General features: G+C 36.0%; 6 protein-coding genes across 16 annotated transcripts in view; 4 read left to right on the top strand and 2 right to left on the bottom strand.

Annotated features, from left to right (window-relative positions):
• The window catches only part of LOC107654212 (ropporin-1-like protein), an 8,832-nt gene extending 6,827 nt beyond the window's left edge, over positions 1 to 2,005 (bottom strand). Inside the window, exons 1-5 of one of the 2 annotated variants that reach the window (XM_016441191.1) lie at positions 1,936 to 2,005; positions 1,594 to 1,726; positions 1,335 to 1,458; positions 1,085 to 1,171; positions 68 to 243 (exon numbers count right to left, since the gene is read on the bottom strand). In XM_016441191.1, the coding sequence (XP_016296677.1) occupies positions 68 to 243; positions 1,085 to 1,171; positions 1,335 to 1,458; positions 1,594 to 1,724 (518 nt within the window). In that variant the 5' untranslated portion in view covers positions 1,725 to 1,726; positions 1,936 to 2,005. Of the gene's footprint in view, positions 1 to 67; positions 244 to 1,084; positions 1,247 to 1,334; positions 1,459 to 1,593; positions 1,727 to 1,935 lie in introns of both variants that reach the window. The other variant, XM_016441190.1, reaches the window with a different exon arrangement.
• A 171-nt stretch (positions 2,006 to 2,176) lies between these two features.
• On the top strand, positions 2,177 to 8,730 carry LOC107654215 (MICOS complex subunit MIC26-like). Of its 6 annotated transcripts, none has more exons than XM_016441195.1 (9): positions 2,177 to 2,379; positions 5,260 to 5,351; positions 5,451 to 5,568; positions 5,786 to 5,818; positions 5,936 to 5,990; positions 6,444 to 6,539; positions 6,663 to 6,754; positions 7,227 to 7,316; positions 7,818 to 8,730. In XM_016441195.1, exons 2-9 carry the CDS (start codon positions 5,347 to 5,349, stop codon positions 7,857 to 7,859), a joined length of 531 nt encoding a protein of 176 aa, XP_016296681.1. In that variant the 5' UTR covers positions 2,177 to 2,379; positions 5,260 to 5,346; the 3' UTR covers positions 7,860 to 8,730. The 6 variants fall into 6 exon arrangements, with proteins under 6 accessions (XP_016296681.1, XP_016296684.1, XP_016296679.1 ...); XM_016441198.1 differs by having other exon boundaries at positions 5,267 to 5,351; XM_016441193.1 differs by lacking the exon at positions 2,177 to 2,379 and adding an exon at positions 4,506 to 4,721.
• On the top strand, positions 2,583 to 4,000 carry LOC107654211 (arylamine N-acetyltransferase, pineal gland isozyme NAT-3-like). Its single transcript, XM_016441189.1, has one exon. The coding sequence runs from the start codon at positions 2,920 to 2,922 to the stop codon at positions 3,766 to 3,768; it is 849 nt and encodes a 282-aa protein (XP_016296675.1). The 5' UTR covers positions 2,583 to 2,919; the 3' UTR covers positions 3,769 to 4,000.
• On the bottom strand, positions 8,653 to 10,386 carry LOC107654216 (diamine acetyltransferase 1-like). The gene is made up of 6 exons (XM_016441200.1): positions 10,127 to 10,386; positions 9,739 to 9,790; positions 9,578 to 9,661; positions 9,284 to 9,385; positions 9,166 to 9,206; positions 8,653 to 8,969 (listed from the first exon to the last, which is right to left on the bottom strand). The coding sequence occupies exons 1-6, from the start codon at positions 10,190 to 10,192 to the stop codon at positions 8,799 to 8,801; spliced, it is 516 nt and encodes a 171-aa protein (XP_016296686.1). The 5' UTR covers positions 10,193 to 10,386; the 3' UTR covers positions 8,653 to 8,798.
• Positions 10,387 to 10,805: 419 nt separating this feature from the next.
• Positions 10,806 to 20,010, top strand: LOC107654207 (acyl-coenzyme A thioesterase 9, mitochondrial-like). Of its 5 annotated transcripts, XM_016441182.1 has the most exons (16): positions 10,806 to 10,929; positions 11,159 to 11,247; positions 11,627 to 11,653; positions 12,022 to 12,067; positions 12,173 to 12,343; positions 12,516 to 12,553; positions 12,856 to 12,939; positions 13,017 to 13,120; positions 13,201 to 13,274; positions 13,365 to 13,432; positions 13,522 to 13,633; positions 13,711 to 13,801; positions 13,922 to 14,007; positions 14,094 to 14,181; positions 14,268 to 14,418; positions 14,501 to 14,574. In XM_016441182.1, the coding sequence occupies exons 1-16, from the start codon at positions 10,916 to 10,918 to the stop codon at positions 14,560 to 14,562; spliced, it is 1,305 nt and encodes a 434-aa protein (XP_016296668.1). In that variant the 5' UTR covers positions 10,806 to 10,915; the 3' UTR covers positions 14,563 to 14,574. The 5 variants fall into 5 exon arrangements, with proteins under 5 accessions (XP_016296668.1, XP_016296669.1, XP_016296670.1 ...); XM_016441183.1 differs by lacking the exons at positions 11,627 to 11,653; positions 12,022 to 12,067; positions 12,173 to 12,343; ... (9 more) ...; positions 14,268 to 14,418; positions 14,501 to 14,574 and adding exons at positions 15,589 to 15,634; positions 15,738 to 15,908; positions 16,029 to 16,066; ... (8 more) ...; positions 19,239 to 19,389; positions 19,577 to 20,010; XM_016441184.1 differs by lacking the exon at positions 11,627 to 11,653.
• A 237-nt stretch (positions 20,011 to 20,247) lies between these two features.
• Positions 20,248 to 21,561, top strand: part of LOC107654210 (mycophenolic acid acyl-glucuronide esterase, mitochondrial-like) — a 3,073-nt gene continuing 1,759 nt past the window's right edge. The window contains exons 1-2 of the mRNA XM_016441188.1: positions 20,248 to 20,381; positions 20,992 to 21,175. Coding sequence (XP_016296674.1) covers positions 20,288 to 20,381; positions 20,992 to 21,175 — 278 coding nt within the window. The 5' untranslated portion in view covers positions 20,248 to 20,287. The remainder of the gene's footprint in view (positions 20,382 to 20,991; positions 21,176 to 21,561) is intronic.

Genomic DNA, 21,561 nt, shown 5'->3' on the forward strand with positions numbered 1-21,561 from the left:
TGTGTGTGTGTGTGTGTGTGTGTGTGTGTGTGTGTGTGTGTGTGTGTGTGTGTGTGTGTGTACTCATGCATACTCCTCTAAACTATGCAAGAAGCTGTCGATCTGTTCTTTAGGAATTTCTCCATCCAGATGGGCCAAGTATGTGTAGAGACTCTGAAATGTGTCGAAAGGAATCTGGGCTGCACCACCCTCAGGGTCCTCTGTGAGTATTTCACAAGCATGTTTCAAAGCACTTGTGATGGTCTGTGGGAACAGTACAGTAGACACTCTTTCAAAAACACACTTTTTTGGCATTGTTTAGCAAACTTTGAATGAACTGAACATCATTGTCTGTATCGTTTTTTGTAAATATTTTGAAACCATTTAAAATCCAACACTGCCATCTAGAGCCCTTTAGTAGAATCACATTTACAGCATCTCAAATAAAGCCCGTAGCATACGATATCATGAAAAGAACAGTTCACCCAAAAATGAATTTAAAAATCTACTGAAAATCTGAAAATTTACTCACCCTCAGGCCATCCAAGATCTTGACGATTTTGTTTTTTCATCAGAACAGATTTGGATCAATTTAGAATTACATCACTTGCATAATGGATCCTCTGCAGTGAATGGGTGCCGTCAGAATGAGAACAGCTGATAAAAACATAACAAGTAATCCACACGGCTCAAGTCCATCATTGAATGTCTTGTGAGATGAAAAGCTGCATGTTTGAAATATAGAAATCCATAATTTTAACATTTCAAACCGTTGATTCCATGACTCCATAATTATGGATTATGGGCTCGTATTTTGTCCAGAAATTATGTTTTAAATGCCTTAATGATGGACTGGAGTCCCAAAGATTACTTGTGGATTATTGTAATGCTTTTATCAGCTGTTTGAACTCTCATTCTTACGGCACCCATTCACTGTAGCGGATCAATTGCTGAGCATGTGAAGTAATGCTAAATTTCTCTAGATTTCATCCGATGAAGAAACAAACTCTTCTACATCTTGGATGACTAAATTTCCAACAAATTTGGATGAACCGTTCCTTTAATGTATCGTTAAGTACACAGTTACATATTCATAGCCACTCACCCCACCCAAAGCGCTGCATCCTAAAGCAGAAAACTGCATCCAATTAATATTTTCACTGAAGTTGCCAAGAGCAAGGATTGTGTCAAGCTGTTCAATAGGCAAACACAAGTCTTTCCACTTTTGAAGAAGCTCCTCTTTTGTAATGATTTCTTTAGGTGCAAACTACAGGCGAGAGAAATTTCATCAATATTCATAAATATATGTGCTGTACTGTGTATACAACATACAAAAGAAATGCATTGGATCACACCTGTTTATGAAGGATCTTTAGAAGGCCTGGTGTAAGTCCTGTGTCTGTTTTCTGAGTTGCCACTGGCATTTTCAGCCTCTCTTTGACTGGTAGGTCCTGATCTTTTGATAATGCTGAAAAATAGCTGGAGGAGAAGCAGTTTTATTGTTGCCATTTGTCATACTATATTATATTTCCATTGTTTTATAAAGCATACATTATATATAAAGCCAATCTGATGCATTATCATAGTACACTTGTTTAATAAAGCAAAACTTACTCAGTTGCCCATTGCAGCACATCACGTGGCTGTGTCTTGATTGCAGCTTTTGTGAACTGCTTTAAAATATCAGGCAGTTCTGGAGGAATGTTGATCTGCTGGGCGCAGTACATTGTCTCAGGAGGAGGCATCACTTTGTATTTTAAGATAATGACAAAGAGAAGGTGAACACAAAAGAGCGCAAAAAGGACATTAGCCAGTCAGAATATCATTCAATACATGCAATAAGGAAAAAGTGTTACTTTATTCAATTGTGTTACTTTAATTGGCTAACGTTACACCATAGGCTGACGTTGTAGATTAACTAAATAGCAATTAATTTAAACAAACAAAAGAACCTACCGTTTTATGGTAATTTTAAATACAATGTTGTAGTTAAATCCTTCTTCGTAAATAGCTTATTATAAACGTATAGTGTACGTTTATATATAGGCTAGCACTTTATATATATATATACTATAATATCATTTTGTCATCTTATAAAACAGCAGCGACTTGAATGTCTGTGTTATTCATAGCAACGTGTTGTTTGTAAGCATCTCCTAGAAACCAAAAAGAGCTCCGAGATCTGATTGGCCAATGCCAGCAAAGAGGGCGTTAACTAGAGCATGTGTTGCCATGTCCATTGATTTTAAGTCGCTTGTGTGTGTTTCCTCTCCCCGTTAAAAATCAAAAGTGGACGGTTCGGTTCATTATTTATATATTTTAAAAAACGGTATGTGGGTTTGCAATTGCTTGGCTCCTCATCCAATGATGCCCTAATCTGATGCTTTTGCCTAGCAAGTCGTAAGTATGAGAGGTGTAGACTATGAAAAAATATTAATGTTAACGTTAATTAAATGTTAACATTTTGTGAAACAAAACTAACTGTTGAAAATATATTATTTTCAAAGGTTTAACCTCGATTAATTAATGTTTCATTAGCTAATATTTCTAAAACAATCGCTTATTTTGGTTGTTTCAGTTGCTTTCTCTTGTGGTATCTGGCAACACTTAAACAGACCTCTTCCGTTTACGTCTACATTTGTTTAAAACCAACTTTTTTTTTTGTTTCGTATATTTGCAATATACTTTTAATCGTCTTCTAGAAACATAGCAAACAGTTAAAGAAGGTTTGATGAGAAATTTTAATGTCCTTATAAACTTTCATGAGCAGCACAAGACTTGGACTTCCGAGAAAGTACAGTCCGCGTTTACAGCCTATGCAAAGCGAAAACTTGCTTAAAGGTCGTCTAAAGGTGCATGCTGTTTGCTCCCAGTAGATGTGTTCAACTGTGGGTTACAGTTTTCTCAGCCTAACTACATATCTGCGGTCTTTGCAAAACAATGGATGTTCAAAAGTATTTGGCACGTATCGGCTGTTCGGGACCATGTCCTCCAACGCTGGAGACATTGCGATACGTTCACCTGAATCACTTAATGACAGTTCCCTTTGAGAATCTCACTATTCACATCGGAGAACGGGTCAGGCTTGAGTTGCCACTTTTATATGAAAAAATCGTCGTCCTGCGCCGCGGAGGATTCTGCTTTGAGAATAATGGGCTCTTCTCATGGCTTCTATCTCAGATGGGCTTCGACGTGACTATTCTCTCCGCACAGGTCAGGAATCGGTTCACCGGTGCTTACGGGCCTCCGTTCGACCACTTCATCATGATGCTGAAGCTGGATGGACACAGGTGGCTCTGTGATGTAGGGTTCGGATCCGGATTACAGCTCCCTCTCTCTCTTGAGACAGACAGTCCTCAAGTCCAGAGCCACGGAGCGTATCGCCTCAGATCTCAGGGAAACTTCATTTTCATGGAAGTGAAATCTGAGACTGAAGTATCAGGGGTTGGAGAAGAATGTTGGACGGAACAGTACAAATTCACCCTGGAGCCACGTGAAAGAGATGAGTTCAGAGCCATGTGTGATTACCATCAGAGCTCTGCTAGCTCGATTTTCTTCTGCAAGTCTCTCTGTTCACTCTTACTGCCCACTGGAAGAATCACAATCATGGGCCGCAGACTGATTATAACCAGTTTGTCCTCAGTGGAAGGACAACAAGCTACACAAACCACAAGAGATATTTCCGATGAAGAAATCACAGAGTTGTTGAGAGAAAAGTTTGGAATTGTTCTTCATTCTCCACTCACTCCAAAAGATGTTGAGATTGTACCACCACCAGTTACATATTAAGGGGTTATTTGTTGGGCCTCTTTTTGCTTTTTAAGATGGTCTGTTGATTTTTCCCCCCATTAAACACACAAGGAAATATTTAATTATGAATTAAATTACTTTGTACTCTAAGTCTTGTAGATAACATCACTCAGGGCATGGATATAGGCTATTTGTAACCATTTATTGGTCTATGTAGAAGATTAAGATGTTAAAAGTTGTTCTTTGAAGTGCTCATATGTACATTTATCTTTAACCATCAGACAAAATGTCTTCTTTAAGAAATTCTTCTAATAAATTAGTAACATTTTGAAAGAAAATTAATAAACTTTTGTTGATGTGTTAAGAAAATGCATATAATTCCAGTAAACGGTGTGAGCTGCATTGTTCCAGTGTTATTTTAGTAGCCTATTAGTATTTATTAATATTTAGAATTCGCTTTTATTTTTATTTTATACTACTTTGTTAGTTTTAGTAATTTTGTTGTGTTCTTTTGTAATTTAAATATTTAAATGTTGCCTTAATTGTTTATTTCAGCTTTAGTTTTGGTAATAGTGATTTTAAAATTGTAGGAATTTTAATACTTAGCCTATAGTTAGCTGTCAAGGCAACATTTTTGATTTTCGAAGTTTTTCATCTAATATTTTAGATCAGCTTTATTTAAATGACCGAAAACGATGTTTAATAGTTTTAGTTTTACAGTCACAACATTATTCATATTAATAATGTTTTGATTGTAAAACTAAAACTATTACACATGAGGGACACAAAAGATATAAAAAGTAACATCTCATTTTAATAGCCTACGGACCAGATAATGATGCTTAGAACAACAACTAAGAGAATGTGACATTGTTTATTTATATTATTCTTTACAAAAACGTTTCGAAATATTTATACGTCGCTGAGAAGTTTGTCCTCACAGAGTTGCCGTAGCAGAGAAAAATATGTCATATCTTGGGAAAATAGCCAAGGTAAAAAAAATATATGTATATTTTATTTCATTACATTAATTCGAATTTTGCAAGTACGGTTGTATTTTTGTGTGTAACTAAATTAGATAATTATGCATAATAAGAAAGCTGAGATTTTTCAGTAAAGCGTTTATTTTGAGGATGCGCTACATCTCGGCGCATAGAGGGGCAGCAGTGATGTAACGTTAGCTAAGCTAACTGGAGCTTATTGACCTGATAGTGTTTTTGTATTTTTATATTTAAACTAAATGTATACATTTCTTAAATAGTTTTTATTTTGCCGCATGATTCTATAATATATTTCTCGTGAATTATATTATGTCCGGAATTCTAGAACATTCTCTTCTGAGAGTGTGCCTCATCTTGAATCATGTGAAACTGATGTTTTAGTACAACTCGTATGCCTTGCTGTTTGTTTTTCTTCCTTAAATTTCAGTTTTCCAGTACTTGTACATAATATGTGAATCCATAATTTGCTTTGTTTCTAAGGTTATTATGACTTGTTTTATGTTCGTTTTCTCTGCCCTTCCTTGTTGAGGTGGCAGTGCCCGGAGCCCTTGGCCTGATGTCTGGCACTGTTTTTGCAGCAAGGAGGCCAAAGAAAACAACACCACCCTGATGACGGATGAGGTACTTCCTGTGCAGTGTGTTTTGGGATGGTGTGGGCTAGAATGAGGAGGTCATTGACATGATGTTGAAGGGCTTTTACAACACCCCTATATTTTTCAGCTTTCACTCTGACACACCTGAGCCCCAGCTGAGGTACAAGGAGCCCGAGGTCGGTCATGTTGAGCAGGCTGCAGCATCTCTGAGGAAGACAGTGGAGCCTTATATTTCATGGTGTCAGGTATGCTGTTGTACTGACAGTGCATAGTGAAGTGATTCAATAAGAAAGCTTGAGTTTTAAAGATGCAGAATTTAGTTAATACAGTGTACTAAACACAGACACATAAGATGATATACGTAATACATGCATATCTTCTCCATATTTTATAAATTATGCATTATCATAATGTTTGGTTTAAAGTTTTCATGATTTATTTATGATTCTTGTCCACCTGCGGGAAAAGACACAGTTTGCCATGGAGAAAGTACAGGCAAGTTATGTTGTTCATTTCTAGCAACTTCACAATTATGCTCATAATTTATGACTGTGGTACTGAATTAATCGGTAATGTCTCCCATGCCTTAATGTTTCTCTCTTTCAATCATAGTCTTACTACAAGACAGTTGAGCCTGGTGTGAATACCACTCAAAGTATTGTAAAAGGTATGGACACAAACACATACTCATCAATACCAGGGGTTTTCGATATTTGATGCCACAGACCCCCAAATATGATCAGACTCATGAGAAGGACTCCTATTATTAAATTTGAATGCAGCTATAGATTTTTTTTATGTATAAAGACCCAATTTATAATGTCAGGAATAAATATGAATGAATAATTTAATTAAGTTTATAAGTTTTTATAGTCAGCATTATACTGTAGTGTTATGTTTTTTATGTTTACTTAGATGTTTTGTTTTATGATAATTTTTAATCTGTTTTTATTAATTATTGTATTCATTTATTTACATACGTTTTTTTAAATTTATTTTTTATGTATTTTAATCTTTTTTCATAATCTACTTCTCTATTGTTTATTTATTTTCATTTGCAGTTTTTCTATAAACATTTCCATGGTTATACGAAACAGCATTGCATTTTTTTTTTTTTCAGACATGTATGTGTTTTTGAACGACCCTCCATCTGAGTTTTTCCCCAGTGTGGGTGTTATAGGATTCTCTGGAATTCTTGGACTTTATTTAGCAAAAGGTATGATTCTTACTCCATTATTATTGATTCAATTTTGATCATAAGGTCTTTGACCTTTAACATTTGGTTTGTGTTATTATTAAGAACTGCTTTTGTTCTCTCTGTTGTGTTTTGTCCCGACAGGCAGCAGAATCAAGAGGCTGATGTTCCCCACTGGGCTGATGGTTCTGAGCACTTCCATGTTCTACCCACAGCATGCCGCCTCTGTTGCCAGGGCAAGTTAACAGTTCTTTCTGTTTAGATGGACAGAGTCTGTTGTTGTTTCTCAGCAGGCCGTCCAGTACAGACTGCAGTAACTGAGGTTTTGAATAATGTAATATCAACTACTGTACTTGTGTCCTCCTGGGATATTAACAGCCCTTGTCTGGAGGAAATGCAGTCTGTGAATTGTATGTTCAGATAGTCAGTGTTCCTTCCTCTTTTTTCCTGTCTGGCCGTCCATAAGTGCTAAACTAGAAAGTGGAGGGATATTTTGAGAATTTTTCCATGGATAAACTCAGTCAAATAAAGTGAATAATAGACTACTCCCTGCCTCACAGGAAAAGCACTGAAAATTATATGAAGACTAATAAGCATGTTTTACTGTTTCACACAGATTTTACAAAATTCAAAAATCAGACATTAGTCCACTGATTATGGGTAATATGAATTGACTGTTTTTTCAACATTACATTTTTTTTTAAATAGACCACAAAACACTACATCTTTTCATGGGGTTCAGAAGGGCGAGTTGTTTTGGAGGAGCTGCTGAGAGGGAAATCATCATCCAAGGACAAAGTGAGGAGAAATCTGATACTTGGCACAGTGTTGTACTAGTTTTGTCTTCTTTTTGAAGACAGAGTTCATACAGTGCTAATGTCTTGAGCAGATTCATCCAAATGTCTTAAATGAAACTGAAACATAGACTACTGTTCAAAAGTTTGTGATCGGTATGATCTTAAGCTGCGTTCATCTCATTAAAATTCAGTAAAACAGTAATATTATGAAATCATTTAAAATAACTTTTATATTTTAATATATTCAAAATTTTAATTGATTAATGTGATGGCAAATCTGAATTTTCAAGAGCCACAACTCCAGTCTTCAGTGGCACGCGATCCTTCAGAAAAATTTCTTATTAAGATCAATGTTGAAAACAGTTGTGTTGTGCTTAATAATGTAAGGAGTCCAAAGTCAAGATTGTGCGATGATTTTGATGGCACATATATTTAACATTAAGATCATTCTAGAATTTGTCAAATAAACACTCTTGCTTCTCTGTGACCTTTTTCTTTCCAGGTTGAAAAAACACAGAAAACAGCCAGCCAGAAATCAAGTTGAGACAAAGCAGTACATTTTACGAGGAGTTCCTGCTTTGCACCTGGTTCTCTTATCAATGCACTGATCAGTTTAGTGGTATTTGCTATATTATTGTGTTGGTCGTGTTTACTGGAACTGTATATTTGACTGTGTTTTCTGTGCACTATATACATTTACTTTTGTACATAAATGTACACTGCAGCAGTAACCATTTGGACCAACCTGAAAAAAGAGCTACACACCTGACTTGCACTGTGAAATTTCCAGACATTTTTCAACAACTCAGTGACTTTTAGGTCTTACTGATGGTTCCTATTGTATTTCCAAAATTTTCTACACCAGTGTTGTCGTTGCATTCTCTAGAACCTTCCCGTGCCACTATACAAAGATCAAATTTCAAACTTGCATAAGTTTTTATAATCTTCACAAACTTATGATTTCACAAACCACATTGAAAAGAGTGCACCATGCAACATGAACCTAATCTGGACATAATTTGGATATTCTGCAAAGTACAGTATTCTCCAGGAGAGTTATACCATCCATTCTGTGTTCATTCACTCTACAGAGCAGATAGTAGTCTGTTTTTTTTATTGTTTTCACCATTTTACCACTGTGACTAGGAGGAAAACTTGAAGGTGTTAACTTACGCAAATAATTAATTACAAGACATCACTTTTTCTTTTCCTTTTTTATACTTTTAATGCATTAAATTGGACACAAATAAAAGACTATTGATAAGCTGATCTGACATACTAACTACAGAATATGATTGAAATAGAAGGATGAATACAAACACTACTGTAACTTCATCTCAGAGTAAATTGCTGTGTATTAATATGATGAATACCCACAGAGTATTTAAAAGTATTTTTTGTAAGCATTAAAGTATTATTTAAACTGAGAAATGGCTGTGAGCCATCTCTAGTTCCTCTTTGAACACTGGAACATCGGGCCAGCTCACTCTTCGGCAGACATTTTCAGGAGATTCTCCTTATCGATCCTGAAAAGTCGCCATCCCTCCTGCAGTGAGAGGTCGGAAGCCCCGCGTCGCTTGTAAAAGTCGATGGATGCCTTGTTGGACTCAGCCACGATGAAATGCATGCTGCTGCACCGATTCTTCACTGCTGTCTGCAGGTGGAAACAACGTTTAGACGTAATGCATAAAATCATTTAAAGATGACATAAAACACATTTCTGTGGTCTATTATGAGTTTGAAATTGCTTATAATTATAATTTTGTGTCAGCAATTACACAGTTGTGTAACCATTTTTGTCTTTAATGATGCAAACTGTATGTGCAACAAATGTAAACAGGATGACTTACATCACTGAGGGTTTTCAAGATTTCAGACCCAATTCCAAAACCTGTGAAGCATGAAATGGTCAAGGGAATTTAGGATGCACCTAGTGTCATAAAAGACAACTTAATAACACACCCTTACCTCTGTACTCTTTCATTACATAAAAATCTTCAAGGTACAGCAATTTGCCAATCCAAGGGTCATAGGTGAAGTAGTACATGGCAAATCCAATCACAGAATAACCTGTAAGTGAACACTGGTGTCTTACATAATTGCATTACATGCTTGTGCATGAAAGAATATTAAAAATAATAATAAACGTATGATAAAACGTTCAACAACACATTTTGTTTCTATTGGTCTACCTATAAACGGTCTATTCCGCTATTCAACATGTTGAAGTTCACTAAAGATCATCTTTGTCTTGATATTTACCCTCGACTTTCTGATGCTCGGCTGGCACGTCTGCGACCACACAGTGGTAAAATGGTTGGTTTCCAAATCCGTCTTCGAGCAGATCTAAACACGGAACATTTGTTGTCACTCCTGGCCAACTACTGAGCAAATGTAACATTTGATAAATAATGTGATCTCACCTTTCTCAGTTAATACAACTTGGTCTTCCATTTCTTCATACTTAGCGAGTTCCTGTAGAAGGTGGAAAGAAAAGATGCGGTTTGAACTTGAACTTGTTAGAACGTCAAGTTCTGTAGGCGGTGGGCCTAGGGCTTGTTTTCATACAGGGTCATATTTGCATACTCCATCTATGTCATGAAACTTTTTGAAACAATTTAACATAAATATAAAGATCATAATAGGTGTGACATTAACTTTTAATATAATAACATGGAACAGCACACCAATAAACGCATTTTAAGGCATATTTATAAACCTTTAAAAAAAAGTTTCGACATCATATTTTGCTATCCTAAATAATAATGCACTTCAAATATACGCATGTAATTAAACCAGTGTGAAATCTACCTTTATGAGTCGCAATATGTCAGGCACGTCTTTGGGTTCCGCTTTACGCAAATTAAAATTGGCCATTTTCTTCTTTTACTCTTTTTCCCTTTTCTCACTAGTCCTCTATATGTGAAGAGAAGCAAAAGGTGTTTCTTCATTCGCTTCCCAGAATATTACCCTCCGCTGTCAAGTTTGGGCTTCTCCTGGATGGGACTCGCATGCAGCAGCTGACCCGGCTGTGTTCACCTGGCTTTAGTAAATGTCCTTTGTTTGTCAACTCGGGCATATATATTTGCCGGTGGGGGAGGGGTTTGGTTACCATAAGAACGTTTTTTCCGATCGCGGACCAATAGCAGTTGTCCATTTGAGCTACGTTACGACACACCGTTATGCTGGTGCATATATATCAGTGGGATCAAAACACTGTAGGAATGTATGTATTTTCAACTGAAATTTTGTTCGTTTGAAGGACATTTCCTCTTGAGTAATGTAGAATATGTGTAAATTCATGTCAAATGTTGTATAAAGACAACATTTTAGCATTTTTATGTCTCACTGACAACATTGAAAACTTTCAAAACATGACGGTCGCAATTACGGTAGAAGTTGGCCGGTTAGTGAGGAAAACATCTTTTTTTTTATGCGCTTTTAAAACGGTTAGTACGGTAGATTAGCCGCGCCTACGTTCCAGGAAGTGAGGATCACTGTCAGTTAAGAAAGCAGTCATTTATGCAAGAAGTGAGCTGTTGAATGTCTCACGAAATCATTGTTGTTATACAATAAAGTGGTGAGCCAAGAACAAGGAAGATGTTTTCTCCGCGGTGAGTTTTAAAATGCTATCTTGCGTCACGCGTTTAGTGTAAACACATTATTTGTGAGTCATGCATGAAGGATTCCAGACCAGCCTGGTCTCTCAATGGGACCTTTTTTTTTTTTTTTTATATAGTTTCTTTAGTTAAAGGTTTAATACTTTTGGGATTTTACCATTAGCAGTTTTGTGTATTAATGTTTTCAAGTCTCTCTCCTCCCATGTTTTTGCTTTCTGTAAAGGGTCCTGAAGTCTGCGTCGTCCCTAATGTGCAGAGGGTTTTCCACGGGTCAGATGTGCCGACAAGGGAAAGCACCAGATATGGCTGAGGGTAATTATTTAAAAAAAATTGCAGGTAAAATGGGACTTAATGTAGTATGTGTTTATTCTTAAATATATTACTAAAGTGACCATAAAAGGTCCCACTTTACCTGTATCCTGTATTCACTCTGCCCACATATGCTTTTGTTGTACATTTTAGTGTGTGTGTATATATATATATATATATATACACAGTATATCAGTGCATCACTGACAGAAATTTAATTTGTAATCTCTGGCTAGCTCTTGGTGCAAAATAAATAATGTAGTCATTCACGTGAAATTATTGCCTAATTATTATTATATATGCACACTGTAATCATTATAATAATTTACCTCATTACATCAGTGTGTGTTCCCAGTCCTGACTCGTTTTTATGTCCCCACAGGAAACACATTTTTACTTGTGAGCAATGGTAAAATGAAAGACCATTTACTCTCTTTGATATTCTCAGACAGTCTCTTTCCGCATGTGGCTTAATAAATACTGTCCTGCTGTTATCTAATGGTACATGTGCATGTAGTTCTTTGTACTTTGACAGCTAGTGTTTTTTTTTTCTTCAAACACCTTCACCCTGTGAGCAGCCTGTTCATGCAGACTCGTCTTGGTTACTTTCTAATGCATTGTTTCTGCTGACTAGTTTTGTCTGTGTCTCCATATTATATTATGGGATGATACAGATGCTGCTACACTTTCCTTTCCAACACTACTCTTTAGTACATACAGTATGTGATATCTCAGTACATCTTTCAAGCTCCGTTTTGTTCCTCCTTATTTTCCCAGTTCGCAACAGGCTGAGGGAGATAGTCGGAGCATCCACCAACTGGAAGTATGTTACTGTATTTACATATATATGTTATTCATTTTGCACAATGATAGTCCTTATGTCACTACTTTGCATAAAATGTTGTGTTTTCTCTATTTTGTTGTACAGAGATCATCAGCAAGCATTAGCTGAGCGTGCATCACTAAGCCAGTATCTCGCACAGAGTCAAGATGAACTTCCTGCAAAGACAATGAAGGACAGTGCAATTGAGGCGCATCTTCCTCTGTGTACCCAGCCTGCCTTGAGAGAGAAATACCTCAACTATCACAACAGTGTCAGGTGCTAAAAGACCACCAATTCTCACCTGCTGCATTATTTCCTGGTTGCCTGTCTGTGTCTTGTTATAAAATTTGTGGCATTCAGAATATATCAAACTTCACAACCAGCCATTTTTGAATATTCATTCTGATCTGAGTACATTTCTTTTGCTTAAATACCTTTTTCTCAACAGGTTTGGAAGGATTTTGGAGGACTTGGACAGTTTAGCAGGTAATAAATACATCTTAAAAATATAGGTAGAAGAACCATTTTATGTTCTTCACGGAACTTTTCTTAAAATAACCTTTTTTTCTTAGTGTGATGAACATTTTAATAATCTAAAGAACCTTTTTCAATGATTAAGAACCTTTTGTGCACTGGAAGGGTTTCATGGATGTTAAAGGTTCTTCATTTGATCATAGATGCCAATAAAGAACCTTTATGTTTTAAAAAAATGTAGGTAATCACAGCAGTATTGTCTGATCATAACTCGCTCTTTCTTATCACATACCGTCTCATTCTTGTCTCTTTAGTGCTCATCTGTTACTCTCACACATGGAATAAGGAGCTGAAAAGATCTCCACTGTCTATTGTCACCGCCCTAGTGGACAAAATCGGTATTGCTTCTTGAAGTAGTAGTCATTTTTTGTTGTTGTTAAATTAATTCATTAAATTCTGTTTTATTGTTTCACAGACATGAGAAAAAACATCATCTACCCTGACTGTGACATCAAGTTCACAGGTCATGTGACGTGGGTTGGCAAAACCTCAATAGAAGCTAAAATGCACATGTCTCAGGTATTCCTAAAGTCTGTTAATAAAACGTATTAAATGTTGCACATAAAAGTGGCATTGAACTAAATGAACCATTTTCACAGTATCATGATGGGGCGTACACTGATGTATTAGATGCCACTTTTGTAATGGTGGCTCGAGATCCTGAAAACAAAAGGTAACATTAAACATGTTGGTATGATAAACATATTTATGATTGCGGTATTGTGTCTGTAAATTAATGCATGGGTTATGTACGGTTTACCAGGGCAGCTTTTATAAACCCACTAAAACTAGAGAGTCCAGAGGAAGATGCAATTTTTCAGCAAGGAGAGAGTGAGTAGCACTTTTGTTTGCTTGTAATCACAATTGCGACTTCAATTTGAAATATTTAGAGCAAGACTGATGCTCTCTATATTGATCAGTTAACAAGACGAGGCGTGTGGAGCTGAGCACAGCATCTCTTCTGAAAGTGGCTCCTACCGATGAGGGGAGGACTCTCATTCACAACCTGTTCCTCAACACTCTAGACACACGGTCAGATTTATCATCAAAACACAGCTATAAATCTGTGCCCATTTTTTTTTTTAGCAATATTTACCTTCTCCCAATAGAACTGTCAGCTTTCGGAGTCGTATTTTACCACCCAACTCCGTGTGGATGGAAGATGCCAAAATGAAAGGGCTTGAGATTTGCCATCCACAAGTAAGTATTTTTTTGCAATACTTAGGCCTAATCGATGAAACTGACAATGTCAATTAGTACATTTGCTTGATGTTTTTTTATGTACTTGCCTGGACTTTCTTTATTCTTTGTATTATACAGGAAAGAAATATCTTCAACCGGATATTTGGTGGATTTTTGATGAGAAAGGCCTATGAACTTGGTTGGGCGAATGCTTGTGCATTTGCGTAAGAGATTCCCCTTTGTTGACTATTGAATATTACCTGTAAAGAAGTATTTCATTTCATCACATGGCTATATTTGTATCTTTCAGTGGATGCAGACCAACGCTGGTGGCTGTAGATGACATTGTATTTCGAAAGCCAGTAGAAATTGGCTCTTTGCTATTGCTGTCCTCACAGGTTCTAAATTGTTAAATATCAAATGCACTCATTTGTAGCCATTTTTGTCCTTCAGAATAAGATCGATGATAATACTGTTCTGTCAGGTTTGTTACACTGAAGGGATGCACATCCAGGTCAGGGTTCACACAGAGGTGCTTGACCCATTGACCCGGCAACACAGCACCACAAATGTGTTTCACTTTACTTTTCGTGTTGAGAAGGATATCCCAGCTATTGTTCCACAGAGCTATGGAGGTCAGAATACAGCTTTTTACAAATATTGTTACATTATATTTTAATGGTATTACTTGTAATTTAATATTGTTGTAATTTGCAGAGTCTATGCTTTACCTGGATGGAAAGAGGCACTTTGATGAGACCATGAGGAGCCAAGGTTGAGCATCTGGGATGAAACTTTAGGATGAGATTCCTGCCAAAGCTGCGATGATGGTCACCGCTGTAGTTACATGAGAGTGTATGTGTGGATTCGACTATTATTTTTTTTTAGTTCCGTTCATTTTATATTCACAATATATTTTATTGTTCACTGCATTTTATATAAATCTAAAATATGATTTTTTTCACAATTGTAAACTTACAGTGGGAGAGGAGCATTTAGTGAAATGGTTTTGCAGCTTGATTGTGGCAATTTTAAACCTATTTAGTCATTAATGTGCCCCTATTATGCCATTTTTACGGTTCCTAATATTGTTTTGGGAGTCTCCTACAATAGGATTATATGCATGCAAGGTCAAAAAACGCTTTCGTTTTCTCAAAATATGCATTTAATATCACCTCATTTTCCAGCGATTCTCAAGCGATTTGTTCGAAGCAGTTCAAAGTTTCAGTCTCTCTCATTTTTTACTTGCAAGCAATGGTAAACTGGAAGAAAAGTGATTTTCCCTGCCTATTATTTTTTTATTATTATTATTAATTCTGAATGCATATTGAGCTCTTGAAAGTTATTTGAAAGTTATTTCACATGCAGACTTTCTGTCTGCATGTGTCTGCTCACATATTATTTAAAGTTATATAAAGCATTATTTAAAAATATATGCATGTAGCCTTTAGTACATCTGATGTTTTTAATTTTTGAAATGCCTTTCTCTTTCAAGACCTTATACCTTGCCTTTAATTAGCAACCTGCTGAAGCAGTCCTGTTTTGATTCTTGCCTTTTGCTTCCTGTTTTGCCATGTGTGTCCATTATCCGCATTTTTCCCCCTTCAGCTTTATTTTCTTAAGAGCTGTTTTGACCAACAAAACAGGTTTTTTAGTAATGAAGTTGCCATAAGTTGACCTTGCATTGTCATACTCTTTAGTGTAAAGCTTTAACTCTGTGTTTCTAATACCAAAACTGACAGGCTAACCACTTGAATGTGTGATGTCTCCTATTAAAATTTTGGTCTTTTTTTTTTTCTTCACAGTTCGCAACAGGCTGAGAGAAATAGTCGGTGCATCTACCAACTGGCAGTATGTTCCTGATGTGGCATATTACAATCATTAAACATTATGCAGATCAATTGGAAGTCTCTGAAATGTACATTTTATGATGTATTTTCTCCATAATATACAGAGATCATCAGCAAGTGCTGGTCGAGCGTGCATCACTAAGCCAGTATCTTGCTCAGAGTCAGGATCAACTGCCTGCAAAAAGAATGAAGGACAGTATGATAGAGGCGCATCTTCCTCTGGGTTCCCAGCCTGCCTTGAGAGAGAAATATCTTAACTCCCACAACAGCGTCAGGTGCTAAACCATTATTCTGCACATGCAGCTTGGTTAGTAATCGCTGTTAGCTTGTATTGTATTGTTAATGGGGAAAAAAACTGTTTCATTCTGTTTTTTATTTTTCTGTTTTCTTCACAGGTTTGGTCGGATTTTGGAGGACTTGGACTGTTTAGGGGGTAATATAGATTTAAATAATATAGATAATATAAGTAATATAGTTAGGCTGGATGGTACATCAAATATTATTGATATTATCATGATATCTTTGTTGGCGATATAACATTTGATGACAGGACAAAAAAATCTGATACTGTATGTCAAAATAGATCTGTGCTTTGTTTTGGAGTGTAAATGCAAGCTAATAGACTTGTCCTATGCCCCACAACTCACTTTGTTGTTGCAACAATCAAAACATTTTGTTTGAAGATTGCACTTTTTTGTGTCATTTTTATATTGGCACCTTTAAGTACATGTTTTAAATGTTGCCTTTGTGTTAATTTAAGGGAACACTCCACTATTTTTGAAAATAGGCTCATTTTCCAACTCCCCTAGAGTTAAACAGTTGAGTTTTACCGTTTAATTAAGGAACTTTGCTGCCGTACCATGGGTGCAGCAGGCGCAATGATATTACGCAGCGCCTGAAAATAGGCTAACTTCCGTCAACATAACCAACTACACAAACTTAGTGCCGGTCACGTTGGAAGGTACCTAGCTGGGGACTATTTTCAGGCGCTGCGTAATATCATTGCGCTTGCTGCACCCATGGTACGGCAGCAAAGTTCCTTGATTATTACGCCGGAATGAGAGTATAGTTCCTAGCCATATCGGCCTAGAAAATCGCAACTTTTCATTTTCCATCGATCTTAGTACACGATGTAACTACAGAAGAGTCAAGTTTTAAATAGGAAAAATATAGAAACTCTGGTCTTTTTTGAGCAAGATGCTAACGGTCTAATCAGATTCAATGATCTATGCTAAGCTACAGCTAAAAGTGCTACCGCTAGACCCGGAGATCGGCTGAATGGATTCGAAAACGATCAAACTCAACTGTTTAACTCTAGGGGAGTTGGAAAATGAGCCTATTTTCAAAAAGAGTGGAGTGTTCCTTTAACAACCTTTTTTTAAATAGTGCTAACTTTGCACTAAACAATTTCTATGTACTTTGTAACTATAGCTGTTCATAAAGATCATGTATTGTTCAAGGGAGTCTAAACAAAAAAACATCTTTTAAAAAAAATAATATATATATGTATATAGAGAGAAAGAGAGAGAGTCAAATTTTTGAAAAATGTTGATTTATTCATTTTTTAATTAATATTTAATAATATTTTAATAATATTTAATTCATATTTATTTTATTTTGCCCAGCCCTACTACAGTTAATGTATGCCGTTATAACTGTTGAGAGTGGTCACATAAACACAGAGTATCAAGCTGTCTCATTCTTGTCTCTTTAGTGCTCATCTGTTACTCTCACACATGGAATGAGGAGCTGCAAAGATCTCCACTGTCTATTGTCACCGCCCTAGTGGACAAAATCGGTATTGCTGCTAATTCACAAAGATTATTCAAAGGCTAATTAATTAATATTTTATTTCCACTCAAATTTTTAAGATATTATATATGTATTTATACTTTACTGTTAATTATTCATTTATATGCTATTGTTATTGTGTCTCAGACATGAGACAAAACATCATCTACCCAGACTGTGACATCAAGTGCACAGGTCACGTGACATGGGTTGGCAAAACCTCAATAGAAGCTACAATGCACATGTCTCAGGTGTTGTTTTCCAGTTTTTAGTAATGTATTCTCTGTATGCTGTATAGTATTATCAGAGTATCATTAAACTAAACTGAACTGTTTTCTCAGTACCAAGATGGTGCGTACACAGATGTATTAGATGCCACGTTTGTCATGGTGGCTCGAGATCCTGAAAATAAAAGGTATCACAGCTCTCTGATGTGATCAGTATGTCTAAAATTGATTTGCTGTGTCTGTGAGTTAATGCATATATTCTTAGGGCAGCTTTTGTAAACCCACTCAAACCTGAGGGTCTGGAGGAAGAGGCCATTTTTCATCAGAGTGAAGGTGAGTGCCTTTTATTTTTGTCTTTCAACAATTAAAATGGCCTCTCTAACCCAGAAGCCTTCAGTAGATTAAAAATATTAAAAAATATGTTCAAGTTTGCAGATTGGATCATTTTGTTAAGCATAGATGCAAATTATTAAATCAAGAAGATTTATGCAAAGGGTACATTACCTTCATTTTTTGTTTGTTTCATTTCAAAAAAAAAAAAGCTTTTATTGCCAAATTTATATTGATCAGTTAACAAGACGAAGCGTGTGGAGCTGAGCACAGCATCTCTTCTGAAAGTGGCTCCTACAGCTGAGGAGAGGACTCTCATTCACAACCTGTTCCTCAACACTCTAGACACACGGTCAGATTTATCATCAAAACACAGCTATAAATCTGTGCCTTTATTTTTGGTATGGGTATTAATTAAAAAATATTTTTTCCTTTTCTGTAGACTTGTGAGTTTTCGTGGTCGTATTCTACCACCAAATTCGGTGTGGATGGAAGACGCCAAACTCAAAGGGCTAGAAATTTGCCACCCAGAGGTAAGGGAAAAATAAATGTTTTATATATATATATATATATATACACTGTGTGAGACGGTCTGGTCTGAGTATTTAAAAAACTGCTGATCTACTGGGATGTATATATATGTATATTTATTTATTTATTTTATTTATTTAGTCATTTAGCAGATGCTTTTAACATACACATATATATTATACACACACATACACACAACAAAGAAAAACAAGTAGATAGAATAGAAAACAATAGAATATATATATATATGTATATGTGTATATATGTGTATATATGCATATGTATATATATGTATGTGTGTATGTATATGTATATATATGTATGGCTATGTATGTATGTGTTTAAATATTGTGTTCATATATGTGAATATAATTTGGTCTTTATACAGGAAAGAAATATCTTCAACCGGATATTCGGTGGTTTTCTGATGAGAAAGGCCTATGAACTTGGTCGTGCCAATGCCTGTGCATTTGCGTAAGAGGAAAAAGAACTGCTTTCCCTCACATGTTGAATATTTTGTGTGAAAATGTTGTTCATTGTTAACATGGTTGTGTTTGTATCTTTCAGTGGCTGCAGACCAACTGTGGTGGCTGTGGATGATATCTTATTTCGTAAGCCAGTAGAAATTGGTTCTTTGCTCCTGCTGTCTTCTCAGGTTAGTAACTTTTGCTGTTTCAGCTTATTTGAATATTATTCACACTAACAAAACTGTGATATCTTAATCAGGTTTGTTACACAGAAGGAATGTACGTCCAGGTCAGGGTTCATTCAGAGGTGCTTGATCCTTTGACCCGGCAGCACAACACCACCAATGTGTTTCACTTCACTTTCCATCTTGAAAAGGATGTCCCAGCTGTTGTCCCACAGAGCTATGGAGGTGAAAAATATTTTATTTTTATAAATGCATATATTATTATAAATAAGTTAATAATATATTCATAATTATTTGTAATTATGTTTTTATGTAATACAGTCAAATATATTTTAAGCAGAATACGTACACATATTTTTTTTTTTTCTATTTAAAATATTATTTGTAACTCAAATAATTGTATCATCTTCAGAGTCTATGCTGTACCTGGATGGAAAGAGGCACTTTGATGGGACAATGAGGAACCACTGTTGAGCATTCTAGGATGTCCTGATAGGATGAAATACTGTTTACCTGATAAAGCCTCACCGACATCCATCACTACAATTACATGAGTGTTTATATGTGGATTCTGGTTTGATTTTCAAAATGTCTACAGCTGTCACATGCATGCATTTGATACATTTAGTAATCAGTAATTTAATTGATAAGTTTATACATTTTCTAAAGCACTTTCTATGACATGTTTAAAATGTGAGATATAAATGTGGAAAACACTGTGACTACAATGTGTGACACTAAAACAACCATTCACACAATTCTTTGTCTATATTACATTTTTTCCTTTCTTTTTCCATCTGCTCATAATATTGTAGTTGTACAATAAATTTGGTCAGAAATCAGATAGAGATGCACTGTCCTTATTCTTTCAGTCCGAGAGGCAATTCTGATCTAACAGATTTTGTAGTTGCTCAAACTATCATAATCTTTAAAATCATAGTAGTAGAGCTCAGGGTTATGCAACGTTGATGCAAAAAAAAAAACTGAAGGGGGATCTTTTAGAATTGGTAATTTGTAGTGAATTTGGCAACACGGCAGAGCCGCGCGATGGGGGCTTTCAATGCGATTTTAAACATGGCAACCCGTGTACTCACGTTATTTCAGCGGTGGGTGGTGAGACAGCATGGCAGCGGCGGCGTTAAGGCATTGTTGGAGAGGACTTTCGCAGAACTCGGGCAATGGCGCTGTCAGCACTGTCAGGTCGAAGATCCTCGAGGGTCAGTACAAGTATACTTATAATAAGCTGCATTTAGATGACAAACAAGGAAGCTCCGCTTGTTAAAAGCTAGGCTAATGAAGGGGATGTGGCATGAAGACGCCTTAGGGGAGTGGGATTCACTGCATAACACTACACATTATCTCTAAAAACTGGAAAGAGTAATAAAAGTTGCTCTTTTAAACAGTAAAAGTATGCTCCTTCAAGTCATGCTTATGTCATTCATCTCATGTTTGTTAGGAAACGAGTTGACACACGTTAAGAACTTTGGTCATTTTTCGAAGACCACCTTTTATTCATACGCATTAAAATCACCAAGAGAGAGGGCAGCAAATTCGCATATTAGAATGATTTCTGAAGGATCATGTGACACTGAAGACAGGAGTAATGGCTGCTGAAAATTCAGCTTTGCCATCACAGGAATAAATTACACTTTAATATATATTAAAGTAGAAAACTTTTATTTTAAAATGATAAAAATCTGTTGTTACTGGTATTTTTTTTAATAAAATAAGTAAAAAAAATCATACCACTATCTTTTGAATACTAGGGTAAGAAATGCAGAAAAATAAACTCTAAAGCCCTGTTGACATACTGTTGTTTATTTGCAGGAGTTCGACAGAAATCTACAATACAGTACATATTACGGCCAGATCATCCAAAACTGGCCTATCGGAGAGTGAAGGGAAAGAGTCCTGGTGTCGTGTTCCTGCCTGGATATGGATCCAACATGAGCGGACAGAAGGCAGAGGCCCTGGAGGAGTTCTGCAGGTCATTAGGTCATGCCTACCTGAGGTTTGTGTCTGTTATTCATTCACAAATACATGCAGTGGGATCCACATATCTGAGACTCAGTGTAAATAATGTAAAAAGTAACTGGAATTAAAAAAATAAATGTTATGATGTCAAAATGATTGAAGATTCTGTATCATTTGTAGGCCACTAATCAATTATGCAAAATTGGGACACTGATCATGTGACCTTTTGTACAGATTATTTTTCTTTGAAGCTCAATAGTCTCCTTGGGTCATGAACGTGATCATCAGGTTTTATATAAATTTGAGTTGAACTGGGAAAAGAGCTAATTAGAAGCATTTTCCTTGTTCAGATTTTTGGAATCACTTTATATGCTGCAACAATAATTTGAATTATTCGTAGTTTAATCTTTATACATATATATA

The sequence above is a fragment of the Sinocyclocheilus anshuiensis genome, unplaced genomic scaffold (assembly GCF_001515605.1).
Source record: "Sinocyclocheilus anshuiensis isolate Anshui unplaced genomic scaffold, SAMN03320099.WGS_v1.1 scaffold655, whole genome shotgun sequence".
NCBI lineage: Eukaryota > Metazoa > Chordata > Actinopteri > Cypriniformes > Cyprinidae > Sinocyclocheilus > Sinocyclocheilus anshuiensis.